The sequence below is a fragment of the Taeniopygia guttata genome, chromosome 24, assembly GCF_048771995.1.
Source record: "Taeniopygia guttata chromosome 24, bTaeGut7.mat, whole genome shotgun sequence".
Taxonomy (NCBI): domain Eukaryota; kingdom Metazoa; phylum Chordata; class Aves; order Passeriformes; family Estrildidae; genus Taeniopygia; species Taeniopygia guttata.
The window spans coordinates 6,810,206-6,825,176 of record NC_133049.1 but is presented as its reverse complement, the minus strand read 5'-3'; the positions used below and the strand labels follow the sequence as shown (position 1 = coordinate 6,825,176).

The window sequence follows — 14,971 nt, the reverse complement described above, 5'->3', positions numbered from 1 at the left end:
GAGCAGAAGTCATTCAGGTTTTCTCCTCACAGCATATCACAGCTGTACAACAGCGTTTGGCCACGGGGTTTTTTCAGGCCTCCCACCCTGACTGCTCATGGCTCTCCTGTACAGCTGGTACTCACGCAGCACCTCCTGCATCTGCCAGCCCCCAGGGTGTGCTGAAGGGAGCTGAAGCCTCTCCTCATCCTCTCTTGCCTGGCTGCACGGCTCAGTCCAGTGTCCCGTGAACAAGGACAGGGAATCCCCACTCCAGGTATGAGTGAAGTGCAGGCAGCTCATGTGCTTCAGGTCACAGAAGCAGCGGATCTGGTAGCTTGAATTATACTTTAAAAAATCCAACTGAAATTCAAGCTCTATCACAGCCTTGCACTGCAGCTTCCCAGAGTCCTCCAGCCGTTTGTTCTCTCCAGGGAAGACAGATAGGTTGCCAACCAAGACTGCACTGTGGGATTAGCCAATGTTTATGAAGTGCTTTAAAGATTAGAAGTGTCACCTATGTGCTAAATATTTCTCTGGCACTATCAGCTCGAACAGCACCCGAGTATCTTGTATCTCCTCCTGCTGATCTTGAGCTGGTTGCCGAAGGCGTCACTCAACCTGACTCCCAACCACTGCGCTTGGCACTAATTCCAGCGGCGGCTTGAGGCATATCACAGGAGAGGACAGAATCAAGGAACCACTTAAACCCCAACTTCTGAAAACTACTAGCAGAGTAATGACAGCAATATCACCAGGAGAGGCTTAGGGATTTATGTTTTTACAACATTCTCATACGTGTGTGTGAGATGGAACACCCTGGCATGAAGCCCAACCGTGTGGAGAGGAACTTGCCCCGCTCACCCAGATGGAACTGGCTGGGCAGTGGCATGAAAAGGCACTTTGTACACATCAGCTTGATAGGAGCTCAGTGGATCCCAACTCCTGCACTTCCCTCAGAGCTTTTGGCAATGCTCCTGCAGTGCCTGGATTGAGAAACTGAGCGGTGAGTCCGAGCACAGGGCACAGCAGCACACACTGCTCAGGCCCTCTGTGCTGTACACACACAGACCAAACTGCAGGGATACACCTATTTTCCTGCCTTTCTTCCTCTTGTTCCCATTTCTGTTCCAGCTAGAACACAGACAGAGGCTGTCAAGTCCTTTCTACTGATATCAGACAGAGCCAAGGTGTAAGGCTCAGCTGGACATTTGTGTTTCCCATTGACACACCTTTTGTTACCCAGACCCCATCTATCCTTTGAGGACCTACACTGCATACAGATCTAGAAACATCCAAAATACAGAGCTCAGCCTTCCCCTCAGCCTGTGGGCTTCACCAACAGCAGCAGAATCCAACAACTATTATCAAGCAGTCGAAAAATAAAACATTCAATTCCAAGAGTTTACTCTGCACTGGAAAGAGAGAAAAACAAAGCTGGAAATCCCTCACTTTATAAACAACAGCTCCTCTGAAAGCACTGTCAATAGGAAGTTGTTGCTCTAAACTGTGTACACATTTGGCTCACAGTTTGCCAACAATGAGGAAAATGAACTCCACGGAAGGATTCCCACACTGGGAGCTCAGTGTTGTCACCCAAAATGGATGCTGCCAGGGCCAGAGCAGCAGGACCGTGCCAGCAGGAGCTGATTTGCACTTTTGTGCAGGGTACAGCTCTCTTTGGGAGGGCATTTGGGGAGGAATCCCTCCAAAGATGACAAGGTAGGAGCATGGCAGGAGGCAGAGCATGAGGTGACAGAGCTTTTCTCACCCAGCTTTCGTGGTTTCTGTGTGACAGAAGGAGCGGAGCCCAGCCAGGAGCCTGCTGAGCAAGGTGCCCTGCTCGGGATAACCCCGCCAGGTGTGCTGCACGCGGGCTGGGCTGTGCAGGTCACCCTGGCTGACAGCTGCCTCCAACTCGAGGTGACTCACTCAACTCACACATCATAAACACTTCTTACTCCAGCCCTGAATTTGGAGCACAGGCCTCTGAGAATTCAAACAAAGCTCCTGTGACACATGCCATTCCTGCAGAGCCGCACGCAGCCTCTCCTGAAACCAAAGGATCAAAGCAAACAGCGAACTGGAACTGCTGTTCAAGATCTTCAAACACATTTAAGATAAGAAAAAGAAAGCCTAGCAAAAACCAAAAAGCTATCTTAATCACCATTTTAATTGGGAGTTGATACTCCTATTCTAACAAAACCACTGGAGCATCCATCCTAGCACTGAATCCCAACACTGAGATGCAGGGCTGAGGTTCCCAGCAGTGAGGGGCAGGAGGCACATGGCAGACGGTGCAGAGCAGCCTTTGTTCTGGGACCCAGCGAGGAAAGCATCTGCCAGGCCCAAAGCAGCTCCCTCCAGGGCAGTAGGATCTGACCTCGGAGCACAGGAAGCAAGCTTTGTTCCAGGCAGCAGGGAAGGCGGTGCTGCCACACCGATCCTGCGCAAGGTTTGGGACTTGGGAGACCTGCAGGTGGTAAAACAAGAAGCGTTCTGCTGCTCACCTCAGCCGGAGCCGGCTGCCTCTGCAGAGCTGCTCTTGTTTGGACAAGCACGTTTGCTCTGGTGTCTATTTGAATGATGACTCACTCCAACAAGCCAGGGCACCCTACCACACACAGCCCCGAAGTGCTGACTTAGGGCTTGGGATGCAAATCCGGCAGGAAGCGGAGCTTCCCCACCAGGGCCACCCAGGCCTGGGCCCTGCTGCCATCACCCTCCTCCAGCTGCAGTCCCAGCCTGGATGACGAATCCAAAGAGAAGATGACGAGAACAAGAAAATTGTGTAAAATACTCTTGCTCTTAGGGCACTTCTAAAGTTACCTTTTTTTTCTCTTAATATTCGTGCTCTGCACAACTGACAGCCCAGTTGCGAGTTCCTTGTGTGCCTCCGAGGGACTGGGGGCATTCCTGAGACTGTCCCTGTCTCAGGAATGCTGCCCAGCACCCCATCCCTGGTTGGAGGTGAGCCCGTGGCCACCCCGCTGGTGGCACTCCTCCAGCCACTTCCACTTTTGTCTCCCCAAGCACGTGGGAGTCACAGCCCATGACGAGCCGGGCAGTAATTGCCGTATCGATTTCGACGTTCCTCCAGCCGGAGCAACGCCTGTAACTGTAAACCATAAACCTTTTAATATCCCGCTCAATTATGAGAAAACAGCTCCTGAGCAGCAGCAGGGCAGGAGCATCGCTCAGGGCCCGCTGCTGAGCACGGCTGGGGACGGCCAAACCAGGCTGAGACACTGTTGGGGGGACAGAGCACACACAGCCCTTCCACGTGTCACTGCCAGAGCTCTCAGCCCTTTTTGTGCTGACCTCACCAAAGGGCTGCACACGCTGGAACACATGGAACGAGAGGACAAGAAGCAAAAGGATGGTGTGCCATCAGAACGTGACTAAGTGCTCGTGCAACCTCTGGGCTGCTCACAAATCCAAGAGAAAGAGACGAGGAATGAAGCAACTATGTCTGGGCACTGTCACACAAGGCAGACTTGCAACCTCTCCATTATTTACAAACACTTTCAGGGAAAGGGAAACAATCAGAGTGACTGCCTGGCCTTTAGACAACATTCCCATCCACTGCAAGAAGCACAGAATCATCAAGTATTCTGAGTCAGAAGGGACCCACAAAGTCCAAGTCCCGGCCCCAGCAATCCCTCTATATGCCTGAGAGCGTTGTCTAAACACTCCTCGAGCTCCTGCAGCCTTGGGGCTGTGGGCACTTCCCAAGTCAGGTGCTTTGATGACATAAGGATGAGATCAGTGGAGCACACCTCTAATCCCCAGCTCCAAATCCTGACATGGGTCACCTCACCAGCCCTTTCCCCAGGAAAAGGGGCAGGTTTGGAGACACTCAGCCTGGAGAAGGCTCCCACCTTGCTCTGTACAGACCTGACCCGCTTTTGTCTCGCTGTGCTGTGAGCCAGCTGGGCTTTGTTGCCATGGTGAAAGCTCTGACACGTTTAGTTTTCCCACTAATTTCCTGCTGTACTAAAGCAACTGCTGCTCTGCACCTCACTGCCATGGCACAGCAACAAGGAAGCCCAAGGAACCCCAAGAGCCCCAGAAACAGGGAACAGACCCAGCCATGTGCTGGTCACTGCCAACAGCACTGTCCCAGGAAACTTTAGTTACACCTCTGACATATCCTAAACCTATCTGCCTTTAAGCCCTACAAAAGTTCAAGAGATTTGAGCATCAGTCCAAAAGGAACTAGACAATTCAGTGATCTCATAATTAGGGGCTGTATCCCACCTTACCTTAAAAGAAGGGGGTGCATTTCAAATCCCAGACTGCAGTCACCAAACCACCACATTTTCCTTTGGGTTCACATGAAGGGACCGAGTTCATTCCCATCCGTGTCAATGGTAAGTGAAAGCAAGGATCCAGTTGTGTCTGTGGAACCAAACTGGGACCAGCAGCACACACACACATGAGGAAAAGCAGAGACTAAGGCCCACACTGTCAGCTGATGACTCAGAAACTGCACAAGCGCCCACTGAGTGGGAAAATACCTATAGTCAGCCTCCACTTGTCATTTTACTGTGTAATGGGAGTCTCAGCTTGGATGAAAAACACATGAATATTTTGTTCTGACTAAGCACAGGTTTCCCCATGTACCTCAGCTCTGCTAGGGCAGTGGGCACACAACACCCACGCCGCAGCAAGGGGGAGGGAGCGACCGTGATTTCCTTCTCCACCAACTCTGCACTTTGTTTCTAACATAAACCAGCTGAATTAACCAGCAGAAAGGAAAAATCTTTGGATTTGTTAAAATTGTACACTTCCCAGAGCCACTCAGGGGAAAAACAGCCTCTCTGGAAGCCAAGTATTAAAATCCTTGTACAGAGAATGAATCAGAATGATTTTTATTGGTTTCCAATGAGATTGTGCTTGAAAACAAACAGTTGCTGTACGACTGACAACCCCCTCGCTGTGTCAGAGAGATGGGAGAACATAGATGGGCTTTGTAGAGCTGAGAACATGCTCCTCCATGGCTGCTGGGGAGCACTTCGATTTCATTAATGGTACATCTACATGTGCAAAGAAACAGAGCACGAGCTGAGCTGTATCATAATCAGTTTGCTGGGGGGGTCCTCCGACCTCCAAAACTGCTGCTGCAGCCTCGGGGAGCAGAGGACACGGGCTCCAAGGAAAGAGCACAGCACCATTGTCTGCAGGACACCTGGGAACGGGCAAAGCTGCCATAAATCACCCAGCACACGCTCCTGGCCGTGTCCAAGGCAGGGGAGAGGCCAGGGCGATTCCCGGCAGCAGCGGTGCCCGGGAAGAGGCTGCCCAGAGCCCGTCAGCTCAGCGCACTCCAGCCAGCCTGATAACCTTGACAGAGCCACTTGTGAGATTACAGCCCAAGGATTTCCTACAAGCACATCTAGAGAGGAAGGACTAAGTACCAAGACTAATACTTTTCATCTTTGGTTGCTGCCAGTGCTGTGAGCTGAAACGAAAATTTGGGGCAGGCACAGACATGATCACACTGTCACAGTGACTGACAAAAGCAAACCCTTTCCTGTAGCACTAATTATTTCAGCTGGAAGGGACACAGACAAACATCTTTAAGAATTTAGATATACACGTGACAAGAGGCATTTTCCCCCTAATTTCTTCACTGTCACTGTCACTGAAGACTGTATCACAGAAGATCTAAGTGGCTCTGCCTACCTGGCAAGGATACCCCGAGCATCAGCACCACTCCAGACTCCTGCGAGCCTGCAGGAGCAGCAGGACACCTGAACAGACTGTATCCTTCCATTCCACAGACAGGAACCAGCTCCAATTAGGCTCAGTGCTGCAATTCAGCGTGTTATCTGATCACACTTCACACACAATGACACGCAGCTCATAGACTTACTCCTTCCATTAGGAACACTTCACGTTGCGAAATGCCACAATTAGTTTTTAGGCATCAGCTTCAATGCAGCTGCTTTCACCCAACAGCAAGAAGCCTCAGGGCTCTAAAGATACTGTCCCTGAGAGGGGCAGAAACACACCTGGAAGTACCTGATGAGCCTGAACGAAGACAAAAAATTCAGGAACATTTCAGGTTATATGACAGCAGATCCCAGAGCCTTAAAAATCCCCTTCTGCCCACAGCGTGATGGCCATGGGTCAGTCACACACCCATCCTTGCTATCCTCCACACACACTCCAAAGGTATTCCTGCAATTAACACTCTCTGCACAGACAGAGGTTGCATAGGAAAAGGCACAGCTGAAAGCCCAAGACAGCCAGGACAAGCTGAGACTGACTTGTGTAGGTAAGGAAAAACCTGGAAAAAACGTGTCTTCCCTTCTGCTGCAGAAATCCACGCACACTCTCCCAGCCTTGAATACACCTCGCTGCATCCCTCTCATTCAGAACTCCTTCCAACAGGACCAACTACATTTGAAAAGTTATTGGAAGAAGACAAGAAACATCCATCTGCTTGCTGAAAGGCAGCAGACGCACACAGCCTCCAAATGCAGACTTTAATTGAAACACTTTAATCTGCTGCCGCGGCCCCGCATTCTCTGTATTCCCAGTAGTGCCGAGGCGTGCGCTCAGCTAATGGAGCTCTGACAGTCGTCCTGGGCCTGGCTCCCTGTCAAACCACGCTGGCCTCCAGCTCTGGGCCCGCACTGATACCCCACAGACTCCTTTTCTTCTAAACCATCTTCAAATGTACTATAATTAATGCTCCGTAACTGCAGCCGACGCTTTAAGGAGCTGAAGGCAGAGCCAAACCATGCAGGAGGGTGGCAAACGTCGAGGAGATGCCCAAGGACAACGGCAACACCCCAGTGGGCCGTGGGGAGCAGCCACCCCTGCATTGCACAACAGCAGCGCTGGGCCAGTCCCTTCATCCCGCTGCAAAGCAAGGCGGTAACTCAACACACAGATCACTCCTGTCAGCAGGCCCCGGTTAGGAGCCAAGGCAGGATTTGGGAAGCTGCTCAGGCTCCCACTCCAGTCCCTGGGAAGACACTCAGCCAGTTTCTGTCCGTGGCTCGGCTGAGCTGCTGCAGGCTGTGCTGAATCACCCTGTGGACAAGCTGACCCCAGCACTGCCATGCCAGGCCAGGAGAACCACAGCCCACTGCTGCACCTTTCACCGTGCCAGAGCACGTCTGGCTTCTGCCTCTGCACCCCCACCTTCCTTCCCGCTCCTTCAGCCAGGCTCTCAGGAACTGCAGCTCCCAAATCCCACAGGGAGGCTTCCCAGTGCCTCTGACAGCCGACACAAGCCCTGCACAGGCAGCCACTCCTGCACACACTGCAGCTGAGGCCACGAGCCAATGCTCCTCTTTATACCCTCATTTCAAACCTTCCATGACCAAAGCACTTCCCAGAAGAGCATCTACGCTCTTGCTACCGAGTTATAGCCAGGCCCAAGCGCAGCTCCCCAGGATAAAGCTCCACATCCTGCACAGAGGGATGCTGGAGTCGCTCCCAACACACCTGCACTGCACAAGGACCAGCTCTTTCCTACAGCTCTTCCAAGCTGCAGCTGCCCTGGCTGGAAATTGTCCCCCACACTGGATGCAGAGAAGAAACCAGAAGCATCAGCAACATTTCTCTGGGATCAGACCACGCACTCTGAAAGGACTCAAAGCCAGGTCCGACAAGCTCCAGAGAGATCCAGCTCTGCTGCGCTGCTCCAGGTTCTCCTGCCCATCCTCTGATGTGCAGAGCAGAGCTCAGCTTGGCTCCCCCCACACACGCTGGGCTATTTTTGAGCTCAACGTGTCAGTTCCACTGGCTGTGGGAGTTTGTTTGTGTGGGATAGCATGATTCGACTACTTTGAAAGTTGGCTGAAGCCACATAATTCCCTTTTCATGGAACCCTTTTGATGGCCATTTAGCAGAGAGGGCGAGGTTTAGCCTCAACTAGAGAGACTTGGGGTCAGAATTACTAGAAAAAGACACATAATGACTAATAATGAATCAGCCTTCAGTGGTTTCTTCATTTAAGTGTTAACACAGCATATTAAACCCCTGGCCTGGGATCAGCAGAAATGCCCTGAATGCATTAAATGAATACAATGGCTTGACTAGAGAATCTCCAAATTGCTCTGTTTAAACCTCTGCAAGTTCCAAGCCAGTCCAACCTTTGCTCGTGCAGGTTCAGCTAAATGCAGCATCTTGCTGGGGGTGTGCAGCACACGAGACCCACCACGGTCACGCAGGGAAGTCACAACTCTCATGAGAATCTTTTCAGTCAGAAAGGAAGGGAGAACTTCCACCACAAACTGTAAATTCTACTCTGCTGTCAATGCTGGAGCTACTTCCCAAAGCATTACTTTCATGGGGATAAACACAGAGTTGTTATGCAATCGTCTTGGTGAGAGCAAGAAGGGGCAGGACCCTGTACAGCCACTGCACAGGGCTGATACAGGACCCAGAGAGAGGACATGGAAAAAGGAGCTTAGAGCTGCTTCTCTCTGAAAATGTCTAATACCCAAGGAGCCCAGTCTCCCAGCAACACACTGCCATTTCCTTATTTCCCTCTCACGTAATTCCTCCTTCAAACACAAATGAGGAGACAGCTTCTAGAAACCCCATCGGGCCTCTGCAGCATTCACCAAACCTCTGTGAGATCCAAGAGACACCAGCCCCTGTCTGTTCCACAGCCCTTCCTCCTCCTGCTCCTGTCAGTGCCTCTTCCTGCCAGGGGCAGCCTCTGTACCTGCCCAAGGTGCCACCACCTCGTCCATCAGGTGCTGATTGCCTCCTGCTGCAGCAGCCCCAAAGCTCTGGTACAGCAAATATTCGGGAGGAAGGGACTCCAGACAGGAGGTGGGCAGCAGCCAGGTTGAAGAGGTACAGAAGTTGTACCCACCTCAGCCCCCAAAATAAGCTAAGGGCCACACAGGTAGGTATTAATCACCCTGGCTCTCCTAGAATATTCTCCCTGCCCAGAAAGGCTCAGGACACATGCCACAGGCCCCCCAGCTCACCCTGGCTGGCTCTCCTGTTTCCACCTGTTAGCATCACCTGGCCTCCAATTCAATAATGCTCTGGCATTAACATCTTGGTAATCAAATGTTATTTGCTACAGCAAGAAAAACATTGCAATGGAACATAAAATGTCAGTACTTCAGCCCACAGTTGATACAGGCAATGGCTCTCTGAGGTTTTAGGAAATATTCCCTCTTATCCTCACTGCAGCAACTCTGCTTAGCCAAAGTTCATTTCTAGCTTTTAGGCTTTTGCTAAATCTCCCCACCAAATGAGAACTAAAATACAAGTCTCCTGCAGCACACAAGTGAGAGAACAAAGGCCCTGTGAGCAGCAGGATAATGCAGCCTGAGGAATTAGCCATCCACAGCATCAGCTCTCCTTAGGGCCAGGAGAAATAAGAATTAGGACAGGTGAAGCAGCACCAAACACTGCGAAAGAAAAGGAAAATGGCTGATGAAAGGTGACCAGGCGTGGGTGATTACAAACCGTGTGGCACCGATATTGAACAATCCCGTCTGACACGAGGCCGGTGAGTCAGGGCAGCGCGGGCACGGCGCTTGGCGCTTATCACACGGGCAAGCTGGCTGCAGGAGCAGCCCCAGCAGCCCAGAGCCCAGACCTCGCTGCGAGGTCACCAAGGGCAGCACAGAGACAGAGCAGCACACGGCTCTTCCACCCTCTGGGCCGAGAGCAGAGCGCTGTACATCTGCGGAGAGAAATCCACACACGTCCTGGAGCCCCCTCTGCTCAGAGACCAGAGGGTACCAAACCAAGCCTGAGCATGCCCAGAGCAAAGCCCAACTCCCCACCAAGTGTGCCAGCCCACTTTTCATCCTGGCTTCCAGTGCCACACTGCCCACCTCCAAGAACGCTGGAGAAAAATGTGTTCCACTGATGACTCCAACCCACCCATGGACAAACCACAGAAACGAAGCCTGTTCTCTCATGGAAGGGAATGTCCTCTCCCAGTGGGGGCAGAGCTGCCTCCCGTTCTCCAGAAACGGCTTAGCTCCTCAAAAACCTAAAAAAAATCAGCTCAATTCTAGCCTTTCTCCAGTTGTGCTTGCGCTGGTAGAAGGGCTGTGTTCTGCCAAGGATTAAAGCATCATGGATTTGGGTTACTCTCCACTAAAACCACTCCAGGTACCCCTTAAACAAGGTCTCACAACAGACAGCCAGTGAAACGTGCTCTGAGCTTTGCCCATCCACATATTACTGAAATTCAACTCAAACCTAAGCTGACAACCAGCCCGCGAGAAGCGAAGGCAGCACAGCAGGAAGATCACTGCACTTGGGAAGGAGATGTGCTCTCCCAGGACTGTCAATCCCATTTCAAGAGAAAGATGGATATGAAAGTGACTCCCATCTCCCGGTGAAACACTCCATGAGAGCAGTGCAGCCAGGGCAGGTACACGGTGCTCCATGCCCCAGCTGCATCTCCAGTCACCTGGAGCTGATGGAAGGGATGGAACCAGGACAGCAGAGAGCTCTCAGCAGTGCCCAGTGACCACAGCGTCCCTCTCTGTCCTCCTCAGCCCCAAGAGCTCCTGAAGGCTCAAACACAACACCCAAAGGGCACGGGAACATAAGGTATGCGCTCCTTGGCACACTCATGAATATTCCCTGACCAGCCCTTATGAAAAAATGTGGCATTAAAAACAACCCCACAGCCTGAACAGAGCTGGAATTCTAATGAAGTCACTTGGATGATTTAGAAATGGAAATTCTGTGGAAAACAATTCATTCAGCAGGTCACTCTGAAGATTTTTAGCACAGAAACAAGTGTTTCTTCTAAAAGATGAGAAGAGACAAAAGGAAGGGGGACAGAAGGAGGGATGCAGCAAGATGTCCCACAGGTGCCCAATTCATCCCGGTCAGGGCAGCGGCTCCAGCTCCTGCCCAGCCATCAGAGCAGCCCTGACAGAGCACAAGAGTCCAACTTTGCATGGGCAGGGACTGAATGCAAATTGCTGCCTTGGTTAATACGTAAATTGCAGACTGTTCCCTTCTATTCCATCGGCTCCAGCGGAGACAATTATGAATACAGGCCTCTGCCCTTTGGGATGATTAACATTCCCCTTCCTCAGTGTCCCCAGCACTGCTGACCCACATTCAGCTCCTGAAATGCAGTTCTATGTAAACTGCAACGTTCAGTGTCAGCAGAACGTGCCATCCCAGCAGGGCTGGGCGCTCTGCTCCTCTCTCTGAATAAATGCATTGCTCAACTTCCCAAGGGCCAGGAAAATCTCGGTCCTTCAAGATCAGACCAGGCAGCCAACTACCATCCGCTTCTCTCTTCAGGGAAGAGGGGACACAAGCCGGGAATGCTCCGCTGTTATCTCGAGCTATCATGGCAAAGTCCACTTGACCTGGTAAACGTCCATCGGAAAGGAAAACAGGATCCAACACCCCTCCACAGAGCACCTCTAATTCCCGCTCAGCAATGGACACCAGCCCACACCGTCACTAATTTCACCTTCTGGAAAAGGCCCAAAATCGCAGGGTACATCTATTTCCAAGCTCACACAGACACTCACAGTGGAATTCCGTCTGAGACGGTGGAGGAGAGCGGTTCCCAAGGAGGGGCTGTGACGAGCAAACCCGCTTTTCTCTAAGAGAATGTGACACGGGGTCAAGTTTGTGCAGGGATTTGGTGGCTATATTTGAACTGCCCGGTTCTCTTACGCAGCTACTATGGGAGAGCAGGATCACCTCAGGAAGGGGCTGCCAGCACAGGCAGCAGCCGGGCTGCGCTTGCGTTTCGTGATCAAAGAATTCTTTCAGATCCCTAAATGGGACCATTTTGCCAAGGTTTTACTCGCTTCCAAGTTGTTTCCATTAAGTCAAAGTGTTAAAAGTGTAACCGTGAATGAAGACAAGCTCGCAGTAGCATTATTTTGTATTTCTGCTGCCAGTCAAAAATGCTTCCCCAGAAGGATTTGCCCTTTCCAATGCATTTACATCAACACCTCCCCACTAATCTCATGAGCCCCAGAGCCTGAACCAAGCAGCTCCTTTCTCCTTCCCCGCTCCTCTCCCAGAGCCAACAGCAACAGTTCTGTCAGCGAAGGAAAAGTACTGAACCCACAGCGCTCAGGGTCTGCAAGCAGAATCCAATCCATTCACTCGCACTCCTCTCCAGAGGCTGGGATTTGAAAGGAAACCTGACCTCGGAGTTGAGAAAGCTTCCAGGTCAAGTTTCAGCTCCAAGCTATCCCAGCTCAGCTGAACAGATGGCACTTGCTCCAGCACAGGTATTTCCCCAGGCTCAGGGAGCCCCCAGAGTTCAGAGGGACAGGGACTGGATCTCCTCCGTGCAGGGAACGTGCTGCAGGTCAAACCTGCCGCTCCAGAGCTCCCAGCACCTCACCACCCCACCAGAAAGTCACTTCCTGAACTCCACAACCCACCCTCGGTCACTCCAGGGCAGTAGGAATGAGTGTACACTGCTGGAAAGCAAAGCTTTCCAAGCTTAGTATCCTCTTCCATCACCCAAAGCCAACGTGCAAAATCCAGCCTTGGCCCTGTAAACCTGGAACACAATTTCCAGACAAAATTTGGGTGCGTATTCTGCCATTCTTCGGACAAAATCAACTATTCCTGCACAAAAGATGGTCTCTGCTTCGGTATTTTGTGAACTTCAGAGTCAGCACCACTGACAAGAAACCTTGACCCAAGGAGGCAGTCTGGAAACAGGAACAGGAAAGCAACTTGGAGCTAGATCCCTCCTTTTCCAGGGGTGATCTCCAGTCAGAGGGGTCAGTGCCCTGCACTCGAGCACCCAAACCCATCAGCCTGTTACTCTCAGCAAGGCTCAGGTTCATCATGGAGAGAACACCAGCACAGAACACCTCGAGTGCAGGTTGAATTGTGGCATTGAGCACTTGCAGGCACAAAACAGCCGTCAGGGCAGGCAAATACAGCCCAGCTCTGAAAAGAACTGTCCAGGAGGTATTATAACTGATGTTTAAATAGCCCCTGAAATTAATTTCACTTTATTAACTGGGCAAAGAGCCAGAGCTCCAACAAACCAAGGCGATGGCGGATTTCTCCTCCTGTTTCAAAACAATGTTGCTGCAGAAAGTGACAGAGGGGCAACCCCAGAAAGTGACAGAGGGGTAATCCCTAAAAGTGACAGAGGGGCAATCCCTAAAAGTGAGAGAGGGGCAATCCCTAAAAGTGACAGAGGGGCAACCCCAGAAAGTGACAGAGGGATAACCCCAGGAACTGACAGAGGGGCAACCCCAGAAAGTGACAGAGGGGTAACCCCAGAAAGTGACAGAGGGGCAATCCCTAAAAGTGACAGAGGGGCAACCCCTAAAAGTGACAGAGGGGCAACCCCAGAAAGTGACAGAGGGATAACCCCAGGAACTGACAGAGGGACAACCCCAGAAAATGACAGAGGGGCAATCCCTGAAAGTGACAGAGGGGCAATCCCTAAAAGTGACAGAGGGGCAACCCCTAAAAGTGACAGAGGGGTAATCCCTAAAAGTGACAGAGGGATAACCCCTAAAAGTGACAGAGGGATAACCCCTAAAAGTGACAGGGGGAAGCCCAGGAACTGACAGAGGGACAACCCCAGGAATTGACAGAGGGATAACCCCAGGAACTGACAGAGGGGCAACCCCAGAAAGTGACAGAGGGGTAACCCCAGAAAGTGACAGAGGGGCAATCCCTAAAATTGACAGAGGGGCAATCCCTAAAATTGACAGAGGGGCAACCCCTAAAATTGACAGAGGGGCAACCCCTAAAATTGACAGAGGGGCAACCCCAGGAACTGTGAGAGGGACAAGCCCAGCCAACACCACCCTCACTGCAGCGCTTGCAAGGAGCCAGCACGGAGCCGGGAGCAGGGCAGGCGCAGGGCTCTGGTTCAGGCCTGCCCTGCCCGCCCGTGCCAGCCCCGCTGCCCGCCCGTGCCAGCCCCGCTGCCCGCAGCTCCGGGCAGCTCCCGGGGTGGCACTGGTGCATGCAGCACGCCGAGCCGTCCCCCGGAGCTCGGTGTCACCGGCACACTCCGTTCCTCGCGGGTCTCCTGCCGTGCTCAGCGCTCGCCCGTGCGGGGTACAGCCGATCTCCTGCCACGTTCGGGGCTCACCTGGAGCGCGGCCGTACCTGGATCCACCTGGATCCGCCGCTGCCGCGGGAGGCCCTTCCTCGCGCTGCTTTCCCACGGCCCTGAGGACTCGGCCACGACCGATTCCCACCGTCTCTGTGACACACGACCCGTCCCCCGCTGCCCTGCGCGTCCCCCCCGGCTGGCCGGGAGCATCCCCCCGCTCCACCTCCACGTTATCCCGGCGCCACGGGACCCGCGGGGACACCGCGCCACCCGCTCCCCGGCAGCGCCCGCCCGGGGCGGAGGGGCTCGGCTCCGCTCCCCGCTCCCTCCCCGCTCCCCGGGGCAGCGCCGCGACCCCCCCCGCGCGGCGGAACTCACCTTGGCGCGGGTCACCAGGTGCGTGGCGAGCTTCACCACGGCGAAGTTGCCCTTGCCGATGGTGCGCTCGATCTCGTAGTAGCCGATGCGGGCGGGCCCGGGGGGCCGCGGGGGCGGCGGGGCCGGGGAGAGCCGGGGGACGGCGGGGGCAGCCCCCGCTCCGCCGCCTCCTCCCGCAGCCGCAGCCGCCGCCGCCGCCATCTTGTCGCGCGGAGCGAACCCCCCCCCGCGGGGCTGCGGCACCGCGTGAGCTCATCCGCGGGGGGGCCCGGGGGGGGCGGGCGGCTGCCATGGCGACCGGGGCGGGGCTCTGACGTCACCGCCGCGCCCGCGCCGGGCGCCCCCGCGCGGCGGAACGCGGGTGGGGGAGAGAAAGGCGGCGGGTTTGGGGAGAAACCCGCGGGAATTGGGTAACTTGTGACGTCACGCCGTCAGGGACATTCCACACACCCCCCCTCTCGCATACACGCCTCGCCTCGGGGGGAGAATGACATCACAGTGACGTCACGGAGAGGGGCGCTTGGTGCTGCGGTTTTGGGGAGAAACCAGTGAGATGTGGAGGGTGAGTCTGACGTCATGGTCAGA

The 14,971-nt window shown here is 53.5% G+C and overlaps 1 protein-coding gene across 4 annotated transcripts in view; it reads right to left on the bottom strand.

Moving 5' to 3' along the window:
• The window catches only part of SIK3 (SIK family kinase 3), a 69,229-nt gene extending 54,592 nt beyond the window's left edge, over window positions 1-14,637 (bottom strand). For 2 of the 4 annotated variants that reach the window (XM_030290784.4, XM_030290785.4), the window contains exon 1: window positions 14,387-14,637. In XM_030290784.4, coding sequence (XP_030146644.2) covers window positions 14,387-14,587 — 201 coding nt within the window. In that variant the 5' untranslated portion in view covers window positions 14,588-14,637. The remainder of the gene's footprint in view (window positions 1-14,386) is intronic. The other 2 variants (XM_030290786.4, XM_030290787.4) reach the window with 1 other exon arrangement.
• Between the last annotated feature and the right edge of the window lie 334 nt (window positions 14,638-14,971).